This window comes from Carcharhinus amblyrhynchos, unplaced genomic scaffold (assembly GCF_965287045.1).
Source record: "Carcharhinus amblyrhynchos unplaced genomic scaffold, sCarAmb.v2.hapA chromosome_122, whole genome shotgun sequence".
Taxonomy (NCBI): Eukaryota; Metazoa; Chordata; class Chondrichthyes; order Carcharhiniformes; family Carcharhinidae; genus Carcharhinus; species Carcharhinus amblyrhynchos.
In genome coordinates this window covers 121,070-145,932 of record NW_027649862.1, presented here as the reverse complement: position 1 = coordinate 145,932, position 24,863 = coordinate 121,070, and the positions used below count along the sequence as shown (strand labels likewise).

Sequence of the window (24,863 nt, the reverse complement as noted above, 5' to 3'; positions counted from 1 at the left end):
CTTCTCCATCTAAATATTCTGCTTTTGTATTCTGCATGCAAAAGTGTATTCACTGATGCAGGTACAAATAATTGCAGTCCTAGCAGCAAATGGAGTAGAAGGGAGAGGGAAGCTTGGTAATATTAAAATCACCAGAGTATACAGGAAACTGGTGAAGCAATGGCCTGCCAAGTCTACAGATCCTGATGGGCTTCACCCTAGGCCTTAAGAGGTGGTTAATGAGGTAGTAGATGTGTTAATGTTAATTTTCCAAAATTCACTCGATCCTGGAAAGGTTCCATCAGACTGGGCCCTTCTGTTCAAGTGGGGAGTGATGTTGTGTCACATAGAAGGTAACAGAATCAACCTTTGAGGAGGCTATAGCTGGGCACTTTGTAAAATTCAAGGTAATCAGGAGAAATCAGCAAGGGAAATTGCACTTAACCAATTTTGTGGACTTCTTTGAAGGAGTAACACACGATGTGGATAATGGGAGCCTGTAGATGTGCTGTACTTGGACTTCTCAAAGGCATTTGATAAGGTGCCACATCAAAGTTCACTGCAGATAAATACAAGCTCATGATGTAGGCAGTAATGAATTGGAAGGGAGAGATGATTAGCCACCCGGCAGCAAACAGAGAGTCTGCATAAATGGGTCTTTTCCTCATTGGCAAGATGAGGAACATGCAGTCCCACAGGAGGTCTGCACTGGGGCCTCAACTTAGACGAAGAGAATGAAGGCATTTGCAGATGACGGAAAAAGAACGGTTGGAAAGTATGTTGTGAAGAGGACATGAGGAGATTGCAGACAGATATAGGTTGCTTGAGTGGATAGGTGAAGATCTGACAGATGAAGTATAATGTGGGAAAACGTGAAGCCGTTCACCTTTGCATGCAAAGAACGGCTGCAGAATTCTAAGGCGCAGAGGGATCTAGGTGTTCGAGTGCATGAGTCGTAAAAGTTAATGTATAGGTACAGCAAATACATAAGAGGGCTAATGGAATGCTATACTTTACTACAAGAGGAACTGAACATCAAAGTGAGGATGTTACATAGGACATTGGTGAGATCACAACTCAAATACTGTGTGCAGTTTTCGTCTCCTTATTAAGGGTGTAAATGCATTGCTTGAGAGGAGATTCAGAAAGTTTACCAGATTGGTATCTGGAATGGGTTGTCTAAGGAGGAACAGTTGGCCAGACTGGGGGCTTGTTTCCACTGGAGTTTAGAAGAGTGGGGCAGAGGATGACTTGATTGAAACTTATAAAGATCCTGAACGGTCTTGACAAGGTGGGTGGGAAAAGGATGTTTCCTCTTGTGGAGGAGTCCAGAATGTCAGGTCACTGTCTTAAAATTAGGGGTTGTCCCTTTTAGGATATAGGTGGAGAAATGTTTTGAGAGTCAGGAGGTTTACAGCATGGAAACAGGCCCTTCAGCCCAACTTGTCCATGCCACCCTTTTTTTTAAGCTTGTCCCAATTGCCCACATTAGATCCATATCCCTCTATACCCATCTTACCCATGTAACTGTCTAAATACTTTTTAAAAGACAGAATCGCACGCACCTCTACTACTGCCTCTGGCAGCTTATTCCAGAGGCTCACCACCCTCTGTGAAAAATTTGCCCTTCTGGACACTTTTGTATCTTTCCCCACACACCTTAAAGCTATGCCCTCTAGTTTTAGGCTTCCCTACCTTTGGGAAAAGATGTTGACTATCTCGGTGATCTATGCCTCTCAAAATAGGGTGTGTTTTGAGACTTTGAAACTACGCTTCAGAAGGTGGTGGAACAGGGTCCCTGAATATTTTTAAGGTGGGGGTTAGATGGATTCTTGTTGGTGAGGGCGGGAGGATATCAAAGGTTATCAGGGAAAATGGGAACGTAGAACTTGAAACAAAACAGATCAGCTGTGATCTATTGAATGGTGGAGCAGAAGCCAAGGGCCAAATGGCTGATGTTTGTACCACAGGGTTAATGGGTGGGGAGTGACTGGAGTGGGGGAGACTAAAAATAACTATCAGTGACATGGGCTAAATGAGAAGCTGTGTGTGGGTGTGTAAAAGACACTGGTATGAAAAGAAAAACATTTGCACTCCATTAGTACGACAACCTTCTCAACTCAAATCTCTGTGCAAGTGAAAGGGAGCCCTGGCACTTCCTAACCACTCACTACTGTCTGTATTGCAAACTGACACAAGTCATGCTTTTGTTATTTCTGTTGACCACAGTGACTCAGCTGTGGTTGAGCAGATTTCTGATAACTTGAAGCCACCATTGCCACAAGCTGTCTCAGCATGCGAATAATTACCGGGACATGCTGCCAACCTTTAATGAATAAGCATACTTTCGGCATGAGTCTATCCAAGATTAGAATGGGCTACAAGCACAGTTGGAAGTTTGGCTAATGTACACGAGGAAAGAATTAGTCTCATTTATTTTCTGCAGCAAGGTTACAACTGTTCCCTCTTGTTTTAAATCCCCGCTCCATCTTAGAATCTCACCTCACATAGGCATCTCCGCAAGAAGATGGGCTAACGCCAAGGCAGACTGACACTGCTCTGAAAATAACTGCCCAAAGGTGTGGCAACAGATGAGATTACCAACTGTGGTATTTCCAAGTTGTGACCTTAACTTGCTGTGGTTACACTGGGGAGCAGTGCCAATAGCAGAAACTCTTCTCTCATCAATAGCTGGCTGGCATTAAAGTGAGTGATGAAAAGAACACTTTTCACACCCAATGTCAATGTCAATGGTCACTCTTGGAGGAACCGGTTACAATACGACTAATTCACTGATAATTGTCATATTCCGTTCCGCTCACAACTCTTCAGATACTGAAGCAGTCCGTGCCCACTTGGACTAAGACCTGGACGACACCCAGGTCTGGGTTGATAAGTGGCAAGTTGTATTTGAGCTGTACAAATGCCAGGCAATGACACTCTCCAGCAAGTAGAGGCAATGGCCCAGTGGGATTATCGCTAGAGTATTCATCCAGAAACTCAGCTAATGTTCTGGGGGACCCGGGTTCGAATCCCACCACGGCAGATGGTGGAATTTGAATTCAATAAAAAATATCTGGAATTAAGAATCTACTGATGACCCATTGTCGGAAAAACCCATCTGGTTCCCTTTAGGGAAGGAAACCTGCCGTCCTTACCCTAGTCTGGCCTGCATGCGACTCCAGAGCCATGGCAATGTGATTAATTCTCAACAGCTCTTGAGCAATTAGGGATGGGTAATAAATGCTTCCCATGTCCCACAAATGAATAAGAATTTTAAATGAAAAATCATCACTACCGTCAACATCACAGGGATCATCGCTGAACAGAAACTTAACTGTACTGGATGTACTACTATATGAACCTGCAGTACACACAGAATGACCAAAGGATGCACAATAATAATTTGGTGTTACAGCACTACAAATCGAATAAGATCATAACGATGACATGCCAATCTCCAAAGGCCAGAGCAAAAGAAATAGTATTGCAAAAGAGATTAGAAACAATTTAATATTTATCCTTTCCAGTTCAGGGATTTTTGCAGTGTGATGGCAATGTGGGCAGCACATTGGCACAGCTGTTAGCACTGTGTCCTCACAGCGCCAGGGACCCGGGTTCGATTCCTGGCCTCACGTCGCTGTCTGTGTGGAGTCTACACGTTCTCCCCGTGTCTGCGTGGGTTTCCTCTGGGTGCTCCGGTTTCCTCCCACAGTCTGAAAAACATGCTGGTTAGGGTGCACTGGCCATGCTAAATTCTCCCTCAGTGTACCCAAACAGGTGCCGGAGTGTGACAACTCAATTTCATAGTAACTTCATTGCAGTGTTAATGTTTGCTTTATTTGCGACGAATAAACAAACTTTTTGGGTGCTTAGATGATCAACACTCTACTAGAGACTGGCTAATACCAAATGTGCATATGGATCAGATAGACACTGTTCAGACTTGTACACATGGGTGTACCAAGGGCAGCCTCCTCCTTTTGTTACATTACCAACTCTTACCCAAACTTGTTATTTCCACAAAGTTTAGGGCAGTTCCAAGTGCACAGCGGACAGACTTTACAGTCTTTATCTCCAGCACCTGGCAGTCGAACAGGTAGTTTCTGCTTCAAATACTGATATCGGAGGACAGTTTCCTGGCAGTTCTATGAGGATGTGTCTAGGGTGGTGGATACAGGAGAGCCGGTGGATGTGGTCTTTCTAGATTTTCAGAAGGCGTTTGACAAAGTACCTCACAAGAGGTTATTGCAGAAGGTCAAGGGACATGGAGTTGGGGGTAGGGTGTTAGCGTGGATAGAGGATTGGTTGTCAAATACGAGGCAGAGAGTGGGGGTCAACGGGTGCTATTCGGATTGGCGGATGGTGACTAGTGGAGTGCCACAGGGGTCGGTGCTGGGGCCTCAGCTTTTTACCATTTATATAGATGATCTGGAGGAGGGAACCGAGTGTAGGGTGTCGAAATTTGCTGATGACACCAAGATTGGGGGAACGGCAAATTGTGCGGAGGGTGTGGAGAGTCTGCAGAAGGATCTAGATAGGCTGGGCGAATGGGCCAGGAAATGGCAAATGGAATTTAATGTTGGCAAGTGTGAGGTGGTCCACTTTGGTAGGAAGAATGGTAGGAAGGACTATTACTTACGGGGCGAAAAACTGCAGCAGGCGACGCTGCATAGGGACCTCGGGGTCCTTGTGCATGAGTCGCAAAAACCCAGCTTGCAGGTGCAGCAGTTGGTCAGGAAGGCGAATGGGATGCTGGCCTTCATAGCGAGGGGGATTGAATATAAAAGTAGGGAGGTCTTGCTGCAGCTGTATAGGGCATTGGTGAGGCTGCAGCTGGAGTACTGTGTGCAGTTTTGGGCACCGCACCTGCGCAAAGATATTTTGGCCTTGAAGGGAGTGCAGAGGAGGTTTACTAGGCTGATACCGGAGTTGAGGGGGTTGAGCTATGAGGAGAGGCTGAATAAACTGGGCTTGTACTCGTTAGAGTTTAGAAGAATGAGGGGAGATCTCATTGAGACGTATAAGATAATGAATGGGATGGATAGGATACAGGTGGAGAGACTCTTCCCGCTCAAAAAAGACAGTAGGACTAGGGGGCACAGCCTCAAGATAAAAGGGGGGCGGTTTAGAACGGAGTTGAGGAGGAACTTCTTCACTCAAAGGGTGGTGAATCTCTGGAATTCTCTGCCCGTTGAAGTGGTGGAGGCTGCCTCGCTAAATATTTTTAAGACGCAGGTTGATGGGTTTTTGATAAGAGAGGGGATTAAGGGTTATGGGGAGAGGGCGGGAAAGTGGAACTGAGCAGCGACAGATCAGCCATGATCTTATTGAATGGCGGGGCAGGCTCGAAGGGCTAGATGGCCTACTCCTGCTCCTATTTCTTATGTTCTTATGTTCATTGAGTAAGGACATCATGATGTGGAGATGCCGGCATTGGACTGGGGTAAACACAGTAAGAAGTCTCCCAACACCAGGTTAAAGTCCAACAGGTTTATATGATGGTAAACCCACAAGCTTTCGGAACACTGTTCCTTTGTCAGGTGAGTGGAAAGTTCTAATCAGGGCATATAAAAGCACACACAGTTTACAGAATACTGATTAGAATGCAACTCTTTACAGCCAACCTGCTATTCAAGTCTTAAAGGTGCAGACAATGTAGGTGGAGATAGCCTTAAGCATAGGTTAAAGAGATGTCCAGACAGGACAGTAAGTGAGATGTTACAAGTTCAGGCAAGTCATGGGGGTTACAGATAGTGTGACATGAACCCAAGATTCCGGTTGAGGCCGTCCTCACATGTGCGGAACTTGGCTATCAGTCTCTGCTCAGCAACTCTGCGCTGTTGTGCACCGTGAAGGCCACCTTGGAGACGCTTACCTGAAGGTCAGAGGCCGAATGCCCATGACCGCTGAAGTGAATGAACACTGCTCGACAATCACCACGCAAGACAGCTCCCTTCCTGTTGGCAAACACTTCAGCAGTCGGCGACACACAACAGGGCAGAGACTGATAGCAAAGTTCCACACACGAGGATGTCCTCAACCGGGATGTTGGGTTCATATCACACTACCTGTAACCCCCGTGACTTGCCAGAACTTGTAACATCTCACTTATTGTTCTGTCTGGAGACAATACACATCTCTTTAACCTATGCTTAGGGCTATCTCCACTCACACTGTCTGCACCTTTAAGACTTGAATAACAGGTTAGCTGTAAAGAGTCACATTCTAATCAGTATTCTGTAAACTGTGTGTGCCTTTATATGCCCTGATCAGAACTTTCCACTCACCTGACGAAGGAACAACGTTCCAAAAGCTTGTGGGTTTACCATCATATAAACTTATTGGATTTTAACTTGGTGTTGTGAGACTTCTTATTGAGTATGGACAGCAGGGCTGACGTGCAGCATGGTGAACGGGTGCCGTGGGGAAGCTGATGGACATGTGCTGACCCGAGTCCACATTGGTGTGGCACCTTGGTGCCAATGAAAGACTTCACTGCAAGGTTTTTGATCAGTCCAGCTGGTTTTATTCAGGGTTTCAATAGCTCATGTCCTGCTCGTTCAAAGGCTACATGTCACAGCCTTGTCTCTACAGCAATTCAGCAAACATCCTGAACCGATAGGAGATTGCAACATTCCCACATTCACAAACTGCACATATAATTCCTCCTTTAAAAGGCCCCCCAGTTGGAAAACCCAATCCATCAAGGCCAGAAGTTAATGATTCAGTTCCTCTTGCAATGTATGATGTGGAGGTGCCGGCGTTGGACTGGGGTGGGCTCAGTAAGAAGTCTCACAATCCCAGGGTAAAGTCTAACAGGTTTATATGGGATCACGAGTTTTCCGAGCGCTGTTCCTTCATCAGGTGAGTGGTGGTTTGTGGTATCTGATGAAGGAGCAGCACTCCGAAAGCTCATGCTACCAAATAAGCCTGATGGCCTTTAACCTGCTGTCGTGAGGCTTCTTAACTCTTGCAACATTAGCTGTGGAAAGTAGTACTTGACTCAGAAACTCCACTGACTTTGCTAGAAACATCTTTTTAAAAAAAGGCCTCGTTATGGAATTGCAATCAGCCAAAACAACAAATTTCTTCATCAATTCACACAGCATCACTCAGGAGTACTCAGCAGTAGCATGAACATGATGGGACAAATGGCCTCCTTTTAATCATAGAATCCTACAGTGCAGAAGGAGGACACTCGGCCCATCAAGTCCACACTGACCACATCCCATTCAGGCCCTATCCCTATAACTTCACGCATGTACTTTAGCTGGTCTCCACTGACACAAAGGGACAATTTAGCATGACCAACACACCTAACCTGCACATCCTTGGACACATCCTTGGGAGGAAACCAGAGCACCCGGAGGAAACACACACAGACACGGGGAAAACGTGTAGACTCTGCACAGACGGTGACCCTGAGCTGGGAATCGAACCCAGGTCCCTGGCACTGTGAGGCAGCAGTGCTAACCACTGTGCCACCCTGAATGATTTGACGACTCTACACAACATCCTCCCCAACACCTCTTCAACCATTACCCAGCTCCAGACCTGTTTGCAGGTCAGTATGAGGCACCAATTCCCAGCAACATCAATGGACTGGTTATCAGACACAAAGCAAAGCCCCAGAGATCCTACATTTACTCAGCAGCAGACGCTGCAGACAAGGAAGAGATACAGAACATTTTAGCTGCTCCCTTTCTCAAAATATATCGCATTGAATTTCACACCAAACCTTCCTGTATGAACCTCCCCCTTGAGAATGGAGACATTTGATAAATATCAAGCATTGCCTCGTATTCCCAAACCCCCAGTGAAAATCACACGGCGGCACATTGTGACAGCAAAATTATCTCCAGTCAATTTCTGTATCACTCCAGTGATTTCTGTAAAGCCCCAAGACCAGTGAAATCACATTACAGCACACACGAACAGCAAAATTATCTCCAGACAATTTATGTCCCATCCCAGTGATTTCTGTAAACTAGCAGTGAAAGAAATAAGGTTGCAATTTAATTTGCAGGTTCTAGTGACCTCAGCAAGTGAAGCTCAGATTACAACCTTTCACAGGATCCCCTACAGTGCAGGAGGCGGCCATTCAGCCCATTGAATCTGCACCAACCACATTCCCCATAACCCCACCTATCTACCCTGCTAATCTGGGGTGGGCAAGGTACCATCTGGTGAATCAACTCATCTGATGAAGGAGCAGTGCTCCTAAAGCTCGTGCTACTAAATAAATGTGTTGTACTTCAACCTGGTGTTGAGAGATTTCTTAGCAGGAAAAGATGAAAGAGAAGCCTGTCTTCATTCTGATGGATTCATCCAAAATTCCTGCCTTCTTTCAATATCCTTCAGCCTGTGCTTTCTAGAAATTCCTACTCAAAGCAGTTGCAAATCTCTCAGACCCCACCCCACAGATGTCTTCGTCAATCAGTTTTGCTACATCCAGAACTTCTGAGGTCACATCTCTACCAAAAACAGCACCACACGTTCTCATCATTCACAACTCCAAGTAGAAAGCTTGCACATGGGTACAGCACCAGTCAGGGAGGCAAACAGTATGCTGACCTTCACTGTAAGAGGAGTGGTGTACAGGAGCAAGGGCATCTTACTGCAGCTGTACAGAACCTTGGTGAGACCAGGCCTAAATAACCGTGTGCAATTTTGGTTTCTTTACCCAAGAAAGGACGTACTTGCCGCAGAGGGAGTGCAGCAAAGGTTCAATGGACGGATTCCTGGGCTGGCAGCGTTACTGTATGGAGAGAGATTGGGCTAGCTGGATGTGCATTCACCTAAAATTTAAGAGAATAAGAGGAATCTCATTGAAGCGCAGGGCATTTAGGACTGAGATAAGGAGAAGCATCTTCACTTAGAGGGTGGAGAGCCCTATGGAATTTTCTACCATCTGGAGGTCAAACAACTGATTATATTCATAGAATCTACAGCATAGAGACAGGCTCTTTTGGCCCAAACTGGTCCATGCTGACCAAAATGCCCATCTAAGCTAACCCCATTTGCCTGCATTTGGCCCATACCCCTCTAAACCTTGCCTATCCATTTATCTGTCTAAATACCTTTTCAGTATTGTCCATGTCCCTGCCTCAACCACTTCCTCCAGCAGCTCATTCCACATATGTACCACCCTTTGTGTAAAAAAGTTGCTCCTCAGGTTCCTGTTAGTTCTTTCCCCTCTTAACATAAACCTATACCCTCTATTTTTCGATTCCCCAACCCTGGGGGAAAAAAGAGTGCATTCACTCCACCCACGCCTCTCATGATCTTATACACCTCTACAAGATCAGCTCTCAGTCTCCAAAGAAAAAGGTCCTAGCATGTCCAGTCTCTCCTTACAACTCAGGAAGACTTCTTGCAAGCCCAGCATACCTTCTAATTCTATCTTTTACACTCATTTTATGCTTCTAAAACTTTATTCTAACTGTTTTACACTCTAGCTATACGAGTGCATTCTGCGCTTTCTCATTTCCTTCTCTATTAAAGATATACTTTGTCTGTATAGTGCACAAGAAACAATACTTTTCACTCTAGCCCAATACACGTGACAATAATAAATCAAATCAGTTCCTCGATTCCTGGCAACGTCCTTGTAAATCTCTTCTGCACTCTCTCCAGTTTAATAACAAAGAACAAAGAAAATTACAGCACAGGAACAGGTCCTTCAGCCCTCCAAGCCTGCACCGACCATGCTGCCTGACTGAACTAAAACTTTCCAGGGGCCAAAAGAATAGAGAGTCAACCACATTGCTGTGGCTCTGGAGTTACATGTAGGCCAGACAGGATAAGGACAGATTTCCTTCCCTAAAGGGAACCAGATGGGATTTTCTGACAATGGGTCATCAGTAGGTTCCTAATTCCAGATTTTTTTTAATTAAAATCAAATTCCACCATCTGCCATGGCGGGATTCAAACCCGGGTCCCCAGAACATTAGCTGAGTTTCTAGATTAATAGCCTAGTGATAATACCACTAGGCCATCAACTCCCCTTTCCTACAGCAAGGTGACCAAAATTGAACACAATATTCCAGGTGCGGCTTCATCAACGTCCTGCACAATGCAACATAACTTCCCAACTTCTATACTCAGTGCCCTGACTGATGGAGGCCAGCACACCAAAAGCTTTCGAGGAGGAAATGGGTAGATTTCTATAGCCTAAAGGAGTCAAGGAGAATGGGGAGAGGGCAGGAGTATGGTGTTGGGAGAGAGGTGCAGCCATGATCATGTTGAATGGTGCAGCAGGCTCAAAGGGCCAAATGGCCTACTCTGTCTCCTGTTATCGACGTTCTGACTCAAACAGCGATCTGCCAAACAAGACATCAGTAATGGAAAAATAAGCAAAGATTTCAGCGGGCTTTGTGAATTCGTCTGGGTACAGGCTGCCTTGCACTCTGCTGTTCGCCCTCCCATTCTGGTGTTCAAAGTGCAGAAAGCTTCTTACAGAGAGTGGTGAATCTGTGGAATTCTTTGCCACAGAAGGCTATGAAGACCAGGTCATTGAGTGTCTTTAAGAAAGAGATAGATAGGTTCTTGATTAACAAGGGGATCAAGGGTTACGGGGAAAAGGCCAGAGAATAGGGATGAGAAAAACATCAGCCATGATTGAATGGCGGAGCAGACTCAAAGGGGCAAGTGGCTAATTCTGCTCCGAGGTCTTATGGGTCTGTTTGGAGTTTGGAAAGATGAGGGGGGATCTAATTGAGAAGTACAGAATACTGAGAGGCCTGGATACAGATGACGTGGAGAGGATTTTTCCACTAGTAGGAAGAACCAGAACCAGAAGGCACAACCTCAGGCTAAAGGGATGATTCTTTAAAACAGAGATTAGGAGGCATTTTTTCCAGCTAGATGGTTTGGTGAATCTGTGGAACTCTTTGCCACAGAAGGCAGTGGAGGCTGGGTCATAGAATGTCTTTAAGACAGAGATAGATAGGTTCTTGATTAATAAGGGGATCAGGGGTTATGGGGAAAAGGCAGGAGAATGGGGGATGAGAAAAATATCAGCCATGATTAAATGGCGGAGCAGGCTCGATGGGCCAAGTGGCCTAATTCTGTTCTTATGTCCTATGGTCTTACACAAGGTTTAGCAAAAATTCTGTTCAGATCGCACAGCAAATAAATTGTGCTTTCGATGTTCTGGTGGAAGCAGTATCTTATTTCCCCACTACAGACAAGTGACTCACATCAGTTACTGTTTCTGTGATCTCACTAACCCATAATCCAAGTCAGCATAGGTTGAACCTTGTCTTCCTCTCTCCAATGGGTGAGTCAGGCAGTATTCCCTCAATGAGATCTCAGCGTGAGAGGCACTGGAGAGGAAAATCCCAAGTGCCGAAGCTCTTTGTAGCACCTCCTCCAATCATCTTGCTCCAGAATTAGCACAGCACTAATCTCACACATCACAAACAGTACGGCTGCATCAAAGCATTCCTACTCTGTTTATATGATGCCACAGGAGCATTCGATTTGACTCGAGACAACACAATACTCTGCTTTGAAATGATGCCATGCATGAATTGTGAACTTCCCCGCTATACTGATTGCTTGGAAACATTTTTGGAAATTGTCTTACTATATACAGCTATCTCCTCCCTATCGTCTCAAATGTCACTCAAGTTCATTCAAGAACAGAACAATTGTTTGTAAAGGTGGGGAATGCGTTCAATAAAAGCATCTATAGGGCTATGCAACTTTAATACAAATTGCAGTTAACACTGCTGCCTCACTGCACCGGGCACCCAGATTCGATTCTGGCCCCAGGTGACTGTGTTGAGTCTGCACATTTTCCCCGTGTCTGCTTGGGTTTCCTCTCGGTACTCTGGTTTCCTTCCCACATTCCAAAGATGTGCTGGTTAGTGGATTGGCCATGCTAAATTGCCCCTTAGTGGCCCAAGATGTATAGGTTAGGGGGATTAGTCATGGTAAATTGCCTTTAGTGTCCAAAATCATTGAATTACTACTGTGCAGAACGAGGCCATTTAGCCCATTGAGTCTGCGCCAACCACAACCCCACCCAGCCTATTCCTGTAACACCAGATACTTACCCTGCTAATCCCCTGACTCCGGAGTCAATTTAGCATGGCCAATCAATGTAACCTGCACATCTTTGGGCTGTGGGAGGAAATCGGAGCATCTGGATGAAACCCACGTAGACGTGGGGGAGTGTGTAAACTCCACACAGGCAATGACCAGTGGCCGGAATTGAACCTGAGTCCCTCGCACTATGAAGCAGCAGTGCAAACCATTGCGCCACCATGCCACCGAGGTTAAAATATGCAGGTTAGGTGGATTGGCCATGCTGAATTGCCCCTTAATATTCAAAGATATGCACGTGAGATGGATTGGTCATAGTAAATGTACGGGATTATGGGGAGCGAGGGCAAGATAGTCTTTTGGAGAATCAGTGCAAACTCGATGGGCTGAATAGCCTTCCTTTGAACTGTATGAATTCTATGATTCTATAATCCTTGGCAACCTCTAATATCAATTACGCAATTCTAAATGACTTTGGGGCATATATAGAATATCTTACAAACCATAATGTCCGTACTAGTAACAACACAAATCAAATTCAGTAAAGAATCCATGCATGATTCACTTCTTGCTGATCTTTTAGTTAAGGTAAAGGTGACAAGGCCAATCAGCTCACTAATAAGACAAACTCTGTCACCATAGGATGCTGGGAAAAATTGAGGAAACGTAGCAACATACTCTGACTCAATTCACAACAGAAATAACTCGGAAAAGGAATGAAAACAAATGGGTATTATCCAATTATACTGAACTAACAAATCAACACAGAAACAGGAGAGAGCCAACTAGCTCTCCAAGCATGTCCCAACATAGAACAGTACAGCACAGTACAGGCCCATCGGCCCTCAATGTTGTGCCGAGCTATGTCCGAACCCAAGATCAGGCTATCCCAACCCTATCATTCTGGTGTGCTCCATGTGCCTATCCAATAACTGCTTGAAAGGCTTTTTACTCTTATGGGAGAAATAAAAAAATGACTAGGGTGAGGTTAGGGCCAATCAAGGATAGTAGTGGGAACTCGTTCATGGAGTCAGAAGAGATAGGTGAGGCGTTGAATGAATACTTTTCTTCAGTGTTCACTAAGGAAAGGGGCCATGTTTTTGAGGATGAATGTGCGATACAGGCTGATAGGATGGAGGAAGTAGATGTTCTGAGGGAAGATGTATTGGCAATTTTGAAAAACCTGAGGGTCTTTAAGTCCCCTGGGCCAGATGGGATACATCCTAGGGTACTTTGGAAGGCAAGGGAGGAGCTTTGATCTTTGGGTCCTCACTGTCAACAGGGATTGTGCCAGAGGACTGGAGAGTGGCGAATGTTATTCCTCTCTTCAAGAAAGGAAATAGAAATGACTCTGGTAATTATAGGCCAGTTAGTCTTACTTTGGTGGTCGGTAAGTTAATGGAAAGGATCCTGAGGGATAGGATTTCTGACCATTTGGAAAGATGCAGCTTAATCCGGGACAGTCAGCACAGATTTGTGAGAGGTAATCCTGCCTCACAAATTTGATTGAATTCTTTGAGGAGGTAACTAAGTGTATAGACGAAGGTAGAGCAGTTGATGTCGTATACATTTTAGTAAGGCGTTTGAGAAGTCTCATGAAGTAAGGAGGTGTGGGATGGAAGGAAATTTGGCCAACTGGATAAGTGACTGGCTGTCTCAGAAGACAGAAAGCGGTGGAGGGAAAATTTTCAGACAGGAGGCCAGTTACCAGTGGAGTCTCACAGGGATCCGTGCTGGGTCCTCTGCTAATAGAGATTTTTATCAATGACTTGAAAAAGGGGGCTGAAGGGTGGGTTAGTAAATTTGCTGATGACATCAAGATTGGTGGAGTAGTGGATGAGGTGGAGGCCTCTTGTAGACTGCAAAGTGACATTGATAGGATGCAGAGCTGAGCAGAAAAGTGGCAGATGGAGTTTAACCCTGTTAAGTGCGAGGTGATTCATTTTGGTAGGACGAACTTGAATGTGGATTACAGGGTCAATGGCAGGGTTCTGAGGAACATGGAGGAGCAGAGAGTTCTTGGGGTTCATATTCACAGATCTCTGAAGGTTGCCACTCAAGTGGATAGAGCCGTGAAGGTGGCTTATAGTGTGTTAGCATTTATTAACAGGGGATTTGAGTTTAAGAGCCATGAGGTTATGTTGTAACTTTGCCAGACCTTGGTGTGACCACATTTGGAATAGTGTGTGCAGTTCTGGTCACCTCACCATAAGGAGGATGTGGAAGCATTGGCAAGAATGCAGAGAAGATTTACCAGGATGCTGCCTGGTTTGGAGGATAGGTCTTATGAGGAAAGGCTGAGGGAGCTGGTGCTTTTCTCTTCACAGCGGAGGAGGATGAGAGGTGACTCAGAGGTTTATAAGATAATGAAGAGGATAGATAGAGTGGACATGCAGAGACTATTTCCTCAGATGGATGTAGCTGTTATTAGGGGGCAGGCACAACATCGTGGGCCGAAGGGCCTGTACTATGCTGCACTGTTCTATATTCTACTTTCTATAGTTCCTAAAATGTCCAACTCCACTATCACAGCAGGCAGTGCATTCCACACCCCACTCTGAGTAAAGAACCTACCTTGGACATCTCTCCTACATCTCCCACCATGAAGTTTATAGTTATGTCCCCTAATAACAGATACATCCATCCGAGGAAATAATCTCTGAACGTCTACTCTATCTATCCCCCTCATCACCTTATAAACTTCTATTAAGTCACTTCTCATTCTCCTCCGTTCCAAAGAGAAAAGCCCCAGCTCCCTCAACCTTTCCCCATAAGACCGACCCTCCAAACCAGGCAGCATCCTGGTAAATCTCCTCTGCACTCCTTCCAACACTTCCACGTCCTTCTTATAGTGAGGTGACCAGATTGCACACAATATTCCAAATGTGGTCTCACCAAGGTCTGGTACAGTTGCAGCATAACGCCATGGCTCTGAACCTCAAACCCCCTGTTAATAATCACCAACACACTAAGCCTTCTTCACGCTCTATCCACTTGAGTGGCAACCTTCAGAGATCTGTGGATATGAACCCCAAGATCTCTCGGTTCCTCCATATTCCTCAGAACCCTGCCGTTGATCCTATAACCCGCATTCAAGTTTGTCCTACCAAAATGAATCACCTTGCACTTATCAGGGGAAGGCCTAATGGTATTATTGCTAGACTATTCATCCAGAAACGCAGCTAATGTTCTGGGGGACCCGAGTTCGAATCCCGCCACAGCAGACGGTGGAACTTGAATTCAATAAAAAATATCTGGAATTAAGAATCTACCAAAAACCAATCTGGTTCTCTTTAGGGAAGGAAGTCTGCCTTCCTTACCCAGTCTGGCCTACGTGTAACTCTAGAGCCACAGCAACGTGGTTGACTCTCACCTGCCCCTCTGAAATGGCCTAGCAAGCCACTCAGTTGTACCAATGGCTATATTTCAAGAAGGGGGCTCACTGCCACCTTCGCAGAGGCAATTAGGGATGGGCAATAAATGTTGGCCAGCCAGTGACACCCATGTCCCACAAATGTGAAAAACAGCTGTAGTCAACCCCTTCATCAACAGCATCAAGAAGAAGTAGTGAGTGGGGGATAAGGAGTTTCTTTTTTAGGTTGGCGACCTGTAACCAGTGGGGCTCCACAGGGATCAGTGCTGGGACTGCAACTGTCTCCAATGTATATTAATGACTTGGAGGAAGAGTACTGTGGCCAAATTTACAGAGGGCATAAAAATAGGTGAAAAGGCAAGTTGTGAGGGGGATACAAAGAGATATTGTTAGGTAAACATTTGACAAATGGTGTGCTGTGTGGGAAAATTTTGCTTGTTTTGGAAAGGAGAAATGAACAGATTAGAAGGAAAAAAACTACAGAAATCTCAAACACAAAGGGACTTGGGGGTACTTGTGCACGAAACACAAAGCTAGTACAGGCACAGCAGGTCATCAGGAAGCCTAATGCAACTTTAACCCTTACTTCAAGGGGGTCAGGAATAGGGACATCTTGCTGCAACTGTACATGGTACGAGTGAGACAACATCTGGAGCACTGGGAGCAGTTTGGGTGCCCTTATTTAAGGAAAGATATTAATTAATTGGAGGCAGTTCAGAGAAGGTTTGGACCAGGATGATCCCTGGTATAGAAAGTTTGTTTTAGGAGCGACTGTTAAACAGGTTGGGACCCGACTTATTGGATGAGAGGTGATCTCATTCAAATATATAAGATTCTTAAGGGGCTTGACAGGGTAAATGCTGAGAAGTTGTTTCCCCTCACACGAGTGTCTCAGACCAAAGGCCACAGTCTCAGAATAAAGGGGTGCCAATTTACGACAGATCAAAGAATCCTTATAGTGCAGGAGGCGGCTATTTGGTCCATCGAGTCTGCACCGTCTCTCCAACAAAGCATCTTACTCAAGCCCACCCCATAACCCCATTACTCCACCTGACCTGCACACCTTTGGTCACTAAGGGGCACTTTAGCATAGCCAATCCACCTAACCTGCACATTATGGGACTGGAGGAGCAAACTGGAGCACCCGGATTAAACCCGTGCAGAGGTGGGAAGAACGTGCAAACTCCACAGAGTCTCTCAAGTCTGGAATCGAATCCACGTCTCTGATGCTGAGAGGCAGCAATATTAACCATGAGAAAGAATTCCTTGTCTCAAGAGGGTTGAGAGTATTTGGAACTCCTCGCCACAGAGAGCTGTGGGGGGCAGAGTCCTTGTGTACGTTTAAGACTGCGACAGATAGACTTCTGACCAGTAAGGGAATCAAGAGTTACGGGGAAAGGATGGGAAAGTGGATACGAGGAATATCAGATCAGCCATAATCCTATAGAATGGCATAGCAGGCTCGAGGAGCTGAATGGCCTACTCCTGTTCCTATTTCTTATAGTCTTATACTAAATATCCGTAAGTCAGAGATCTCCAAAAACCTTGCTCAGGGCAGCATCGAAGCTCTGCTGGGCAAGGTCATGCAATCCACATGCCTGACACGAGAAACAAGTGCTCCAATTGGAGCTTACACGAAGCAGGTGAGCCGAAGAAAGCAGAGGATTTGAGAAAAAATCTTTTTTATTCAGAGGATGTGGGAATGTGGAATGCAGTGTAAGGCCAAAAACCTTACAACCTTTATAAAAATATTTGGATGGGCACCTGAAATATCATAATATCCGAAGATATGGGACAAGTGCTGGTAATGGCATTAGCACACCTTTACTGGTGACTATTGTCAGTACAGACTTGATGGGCCGAAGGGCCTTTTCTGCACTGGATGACTCCGACCAGGCCTCAAATTTCTAAACTAAAGCAATACAAACCAATCCTGCGCAATTCACCCTCAATTTAACCCTTTTATCCACACTGTCATTCTAGTATTTCGATACCGCACACACTTCAAGGCAGTTACATCTTTTCTGAAACAAGGTGGTCAGGATTGACTGCATCACCCATGATGGGGGTCAGTTGCTCCCCTGTTGTACGGGAAGGTAAGCCAGCGCATTCAGATCAGTGTCTGTTCCAAGCTGCCATCCAAGATGGAAGTGTCACAATGCATATCTTGGCATTATATTAAAAACACTGCAAAAATCAAAAGCCTCACACCAAAGCAAAGGGCCTTCGTTCAAGGATGTGGGATTTCTTAAAGCTTTCCAATCAATCTGCAATCCTGATTTCTTTTTTCTTCATTCATGGGACATGGGCATTGCTGGCTGGGCCAGCTTTTATTGCCCATCCCGAGCTGCCCAAATTCAGTTGAGAGTCAACCACATGGCTGTGTGGCTCTGGAGTCACATGTAGGCCAGAATGGGGTAAGGACGGCAGATTTCCTTCCCTAAAGGGAACCAGATGGATTTTTCCGACAATGGGTCATCAGTAGATTCTTAATTCCAGATATTTTTTATTGAATTCAAATTTCACCATCTGCCGTGTCGGGATTCGAACCCAGGTCCCCCAGAACATTAGCTGAGTTTCTGGATTAATAGTCTTGCGATAATACCTCTAGGCCATCGCCTCCATTCTGGCTTTACTACCCTTGAATTCTGGTGTTTAAGAAACAAAATCACGCATGGTCAGCAGAGAGCACTAAGTAGTTTTTAAACAAAAAAATTTCATATGTAACAGAATTTGCACAGAATCTTTGAGATGGCAGATTATCAAACACTAAACACTTCTTTCAAGAAGTAGAATTCTGAAAGGAATGGCTGTGCATCAATATTAACCACATCATCAGTTCTTCACGAACAACAACAGAAAATGCTGGACAATCTCAGCAGCTCTGACAGCATCTGTGGAAAGAGAATAGAGCCTTCGTTTTGAGTCTAGATGGCCCTTTGTCAGAGCTCTGGTTGAAGAGTCACCCAAACTCGAAACGTTGGCTCTACTCTCTCTCCACAGATACTGTCAGACTTGCTGAGATTTTCCAGCACTTCCTGTTTCAGATTCCAGTGTCCGCAGTATTATGCTTTCATCTTCCTTCACCAAACTCTGCTCCACAACCTCATGCCTTCAACTGAAGGTGGACCCAAACAGGTTCAATATATGTGCGTCACACCAGAACTGCATTGTGCCACTATCAAAACCTGCCAGAACTGCACCATGTCAGTATCAAGGATTTGACAGGGTCCAGCGTCACATTTGCAGGCCATCTGTCAGTGGTATGAACAACACGTAAATGCAGGCACACATTCAAATCAAGGTAGGTAGTACACATATTTTAATATTAAAACACCTCCAAGTAAAAGACATTTCCTTCGGCCCAGGATTTTCTCCACACATTCCTACCTGATGGTGTCTGAGAAATTCTTTCACTGGAAGGCGGCCTGTCCCTCCTTATCAACCGGTTCGGCACGCTGTCCTGCGAGGTGGGAAGCTCAGGACTGTCGGACTGTTTCTTGCGCCCCATACCATTAGAGAGTTTGCTCGGCTTGTAGCTTCCTATTGCACTTGTAAACAGATTGGTATGTTCTTCACCGATGCTCGACTCGGAGCTGGGCATGTATCGCTCTGAGCACGAGCCCACTGCCCCGTCTGTACAGTCTATTTGCAGAGGGGTTTGCAGCCCTACAGAAATGGAGCCATGCTCCGTCGAGTCCCTTCGAGCCCACTGATCCCCTCTGCTGAGCAAACCTTTCGATGACGGCAAGTGGGTGTAGGGCATATGGCACCTGTGTTTGTCCTTGTGCTTGTGTCTTTCTGACATAGCCTCCTTCCCGTACGTATACCGCCGTAACAACGAGGGATTAACCGTTAAAGCATCCACAGACGGCGCGCTCTGCTCAGAGGAACGATGTTCCCGGTGCTTGTGTCGATGCTTATGCTTGTGCTCGTGCATCCAGCTGTAAGCCATCTCTGCTGGGATGCTGGCATAAGTGCCCATGGACAGAAGAGAGGTCCGACTGCCAGCGAGGAAGGCCTCAGGCCTCAGGAGTCTGTGTTTCTTCTTGTGGTACTTGTTGGGGTTCAGAAGCAGGTGGCCAGTGTGCATGTAGGAGGGAGGGGGCATCGTACTGCTCAGGGAGGGGGGTGGAGGAGGGGGCGGCGGATATAGTGTTGGGGGATACCGAGCGTAGTAACCCAACCCCAGGGGGCCTGCTGACACCGGAGTCGGAGAGTAAGGCATACTGTACGACGGAAAGAAGCCGCCGTTGGCCAGGGGGAACCCCAGGCTGTGGACGAAAGGGACTTCAGCCATCGCGTCTCGCATTTTTGGAGGCCGGCCCCTCTTCTTTTTCAGTTCAGGCTTCCGGACATAGTGCATGGGGTCGAAGGGGAAAGGTGGATGGGTATAGAAGCTGCCAAAGTTGATCCGGAAGATGGAAGGGAGGATGTCTCTGGGAATATAGTGGTGGCTTCTGTGAGTTATCCTCAATTCACTCCACCTGGTTATGAGCTCCTCCAGTTCAGCCAGAAAGTTGGGGTCTTGCTTGTTCCTCAGCTGCAGATATTTCTTTTTCCGTTTCCTCTTCTGCCGCTTCAGCTTGTCGTAGCTGAGATAATCATGCGTCCTACGTTTGCACTTGTGTTTGTGTTTCTCTTTCAGTCCGGTCAGGACCGCCGCACTCTCGGGAGGCATGACGGAGACGTGGTCAAAGGAATACCTCCGCTTCCGGGGGCCGCAGAACTTCTCCGCCCTGTCCGACGTGCTGTTGTTGTCCGTCCCGATGCCGCTATCACTCGGGATGGTCTCCTCGCTGTGCGACTCGCTGATGGGTGACGGGGTGGCCTCCTTCAGCGAGGTCAGCTCACACAAGTGAGATGGAGAGTTAGGCAGCAGCGTCGGGGGCGACAGCTTTCGGCGCCCTTTGGAGGCCTTGCGCATCGCCAGCGTCTGCACCACGCTGCCTTTGCTCCCTTGCAGGTTTGGCACCGGGGTCGGCTCGATAAACCCAGCATCGCTGCTGACAGGGCTCTGGCTCCCGCTCACACCCGACGACTGGGAATAAGTGGGTGAAGGCAGGATGTCAGGGACGTTTGCAGTTGACGACTGTGCAAAGTTTGGCAGCACTTGCCCTAGTGTTGTGGTGGATGTTGGCGATGATATCTTGTTATCAATAGAAAGCGTGCTACTTAGATAGGGGCCGTCTAATGAGATTTTGGGTTTGCGGCCCCTTTTCTTGCCTATGTAAATAGTTCCTTTTTTACTGACGTTAATCTGCTGGCCCAACTTGGAGCCAAAGGTGGCGGTGAGAGTGGAGACGGTATTGCTGAGTTTCGATTGCACTTTCCCTTTATTACTAGAGCCACTCGCACTCAGGAGAATCTGGTTCAGAAGCTTCTTCCTCTTCAAGGTTTTCATCTTGTTGATCTTCTTGATAAATTTCTTGTCCAGAAGTGTTTTCATCAATTGCCTCTTCCCCTTCTTGGCAGATTTCGAGTCGCTTTCACTCCCCAGCTCAAAGTCCTCATCGGGGCTCACTTTTGGCCCCTGCTCCATCAGTTTGCCCTTCCCCTCACTCAGGTCCAGACCCCTGAGCTGAGCGGCCTCAGCCTCAGCCTCAGCCTCCAAACTCTGAGGGACGCCCAACGGCGCGGCAAGCAATGCGGACGACACCGCGGCTTTGGCCACCGGCATCAGCTGCTTTTTGGGCCTGCCCCGCCGGCGCTTCCCCGGAAGAGAGTCCTCAAACGATTTACTGGGCACGATCTCGGTCTCTGGTTGAAGGATAGGGGGCTCCTTCTCCCGAATAAATTCCTTGGTCTTCGACATGACGGAGAGTACTTTGGAAGCAGGAATCTTTAAAGTCCTACGCGGGGGCTCTTCCAGCTGTGGCATGGGGTCAGGCTTTGCTCTGCCTCTCTTGGATTTATGAATATTTAAAGTAGCACTTAGTGACTTTGAGTCAGGAGAGCAGTTTTTAGAGACTTTCTCGTCGTGGTGAGCTTGCAGAGATATAAAATGTCTGCCAATCTCAGTTTTTTGGGGCGTTAGTGGCAGAGAAACACAAGCTTTCGTTAACTTTGGCAGTCGAGGCTTAACCATTTTAGCTTCAGTCAAAACCGGCAAAAATCCCGTGTTTCTGATCATTTGGGGTGGGTCGCTGTGGATTTTCTGCTCCGTTCTGTATGGGGCGGTTTTCAATAGCCCCGACGATACTAGCGGCGAAGACAAACACTCACCAAAAGCAGCAACGGTACTGCTGCTGCTGCTGCTTGTAACCACCTTCATTCGCGGCCTCTTGCCTTTTCTCTTGTTCACAGGTTTAAGTTGGAGAGTGGAGTTAGGGACTGGGCAGTTCTGGTACGTTCGCTGCAGCTGCTGATGTGCCACTTTCAGCGTGCTGGGCTTGAACGAGGGTTTGCTGTTCAGGATGCTTTTGAAAGTGGCCACAGCGCTGCCAGCAGAAGAGTCAGATTTAGACACCGGGGAGCATCCCAAGTCGCGGCTCCCCCCAGTGAGCTGAGCAAAGGCCTTCATACTGTCCAGGCGCGGTGGCTGCAGGCCACCTTCGCCGGCGCGCTCAGCTGTCACGGGCTCTGCGCTGAAGCTGTGAGCGTGAAGCTTGAAGCCAAAGTGAAGGGGCAAGCCACTTGACGCTGGCTGATTCTCGGCCGTCGCTTGTCTGTCTGACTCAGAGATGGCCAACACTGGGTCCGTGTCTAACTGGATGGAAGTGGAGTGAGGAGGAGGAGGAAAAGCAGTACTCCTGTTTAACGAAGCTGTGGATCCTGCTGGTGACGGTGCAGAGGGGCCCCCTTCCACCCCTGCACCACTGCTGGACCTCCTCCCGTAGATGTCAGTGCTTGTTGCAGTTCTATGGTCTGTTGAAGTGCAATTTATCGCCGGTTGTTTATCTAGTTTGGGGATCAGGTGCTCTGCCTTCTCTGCAGCGGATGGCCGGTCATGTCGAGGCGAGACTCCTTCACCGCACAGTGCTGCATCGCACCGTGGAGACTCCTGCCTTGTCGATGCTCTCTCTGGAGCAGAGTCCTTATGAACTAGAAGGGACTTGCCACAAGTTTTACTGTGGGCGACAACATCCTTTGCGGACTGGGGAGCCTCCTGTTCGGTCAAGTTCACATTCTTGTAATCTGTGTAGGTCGGAGTGCTCAAGTGCTCCTTAGCCGAGCTGGTAGCAGCAAGGCTAGTTTTCAGCTGGCCCAAGTCTTTGTTCACCACGATCCCATTGCCAACCCCCTGCTTCCTAAACTTGGTTCTGGAAGACTTGGATGCGGGACAGGTGCTTTTCAGCATGGCTGACTTTTCAGTCAAAGATGCTTCACCGTTCATTTGTCCTGGTTCTTTTGTGTCAGCGTTCCTCGTGCTCCCCGTGCTATACACAGCAGCTTTACTACATTCAGAGTGCTCCAAGCTTGAAGAGAGGGGCGCTTTTGTCTCTCCTCCTGTCTGTAGGTAGCGACTTTCCTCCACAGAAGATTCCACCGTCTTCATTTCATCACTTTTCTTGTGCAACTTCAGGGAACCCTGTGTATTCAGTTAAAAAAAACAGAAAAAAATGTCACACAAGGTTCTTGACTCTGTATAAGAACAGCAAATTAGTTTTACAGCTCCAGAAACAACCAAGAGGGCAGCACTTCCCTGCAACTGCACCATGGCAGATGGTGAAATCTGAATTTAAACAAAATTAGAGTGGTGGCTCAGCAGTAAGCACTGCTGCTTCACAGCACCAGGGATCCGGGTTCGATTCCCAGCTTGGGTCATTGTCTGTGTGGAGTCTGCACATTCTCCTCGTGTCTGCGTGGGTTTTCTCCGGGTGCTCCAGTTTCCTCCCATGGTCCAACGAGTGGGTTAGGTGGATTGGCCATGCTAAATTGCCCCTTAATGTCCAAAGATGCGCAGGTTAGGTGAATTGGCCATACTAAATTGTCCCAGGATGTCTAGGTTAAAGTGATTGGTCAGGTAAATATATAGGGTTGTGGAATAGGGCCTGGATGGGATTGTTGTTGGTGCAAACCCGGATGGGCTGAATGGCCTCCTGCTGTACAGTAGGGATTGTATTCTATTTATCTGAAATGAAAAGTCTAATGATGATCATGAAACCATTGTCGATTGTCGTAAAACCCTATCTGGCTCATCTACCCGGTCTGTGACTCCAGAGCCACAGCAATGTGGCTGACAGTGAAATGGCCGAGCAAGCCAGAGCAAATAGGGATGGGCAGTAATTGCTGGCCCAACTACTGACACCCACATTCCTTGAACGATATAAAAAAATATATTGGCAATTGACTCAGATATATCCCCTTTCAAAGCCCCCTTAATTATAGAGCTGTAACAGCAACTGGCTTGAAAGAAATGATAACCTTAAAGAGTTAATCCATGGTGCTGTCTGCAAGATGGACACACTTAAAAAAAAAAGTGACCTCAGGTGGAATCAAAGGTCAACCCTGTGTAAAATATAAAGCTCCAAAGAACAAATCCAGTCAACATTACAATTTCCATAAATTACAATGACGGTTGGAGAGTTTTTGTTAAACTGAAACTTAAAAACTTCATTACCAGGCTTTTGAGAGAGATAATGATTCCTTTCCCCCCTCTCTCGTCTACTGCTAACTTGGGTCTTGATTTTAGTCTTGTAATTTTGAACGAAAAGGGAAAAACGAACAGTGAGGACGTGGTAAAAAAGCTGAAGTTGGGACGATCAAAGCCACTGGACTTTGGTCGTGCTAGTTGTGAATTCCAGCACCGTTCCCCTCCCCCCAGTCAGTCAATACCTCAGGCTGAAGCAGACAGTTCACAACCTCGAGTGCCCTGTCTGACCCCAGGCCATGCTTGGATCTTTTGTCCTCTGCCATCACAAACACCACCGTGGTGCAGTCTGGTCTCTGCAACACTGCTGCTGAATCTCTCATTCACTTATGTATCGGTTTCAAACAAAGTTGTCCCTATGTTCTCCTGGCCAAATCCCTCCTTTAAAACAGGTAAAGTTCAGATCACCCAGAACGGTACTACCCGCATCCTGTACCACACCGACTCCTGTCCCATCTGCCTGACCCATTTCCCAATGCCTTCCATTTTGAAATTCCACCCTCACACTCATTGCTGTGTAACCACCTCAAGGTACACAGATGTTGCGGTCTCCTGAATCCAATCTCGCGCGCACGCTGTAACTCATTACATCAGGTGAAAAGTAATTACCTTTCCAAATACCCGTGTGTGCTTTATCTCGGCTTCTCAAGGCAAGGATATTTCTGTGCCACAGCAGAAAATATTCCAGAGAGCCAAATGAGTTTACTTTTGAAAAAGAAAGTGGGGGAGAGGAACATTTGCTGAACAAGTCAGTGCATTGTAGAGCTAGCTTAAACCCACAATCTCTGTGGCTGGCTAGCCTGCCTATAAAACATCCAGACAAATGTCCATGACAGATACATCTTCAATTCAGACAACTGAAAT

General features: G+C 46.7%; 1 protein-coding gene across 2 annotated transcripts in view; it reads right to left on the bottom strand.

Moving 5' to 3' along the window:
- The window catches only part of ash1l (ash1 (absent, small, or homeotic)-like (Drosophila)), a 245,067-nt gene that overhangs the window by 144,368 nt on the left and 75,836 nt on the right, over positions 1-24,863 (bottom strand). For both annotated transcript variants that reach the window (XM_080183023.1, XM_080183024.1), the window contains exon 2: positions 18,797-22,937. In XM_080183023.1, coding sequence (XP_080039149.1) covers positions 18,797-22,937 — 4,141 coding nt within the window. The remainder of the gene's footprint in view (positions 1-18,796; positions 22,938-24,863) is intronic.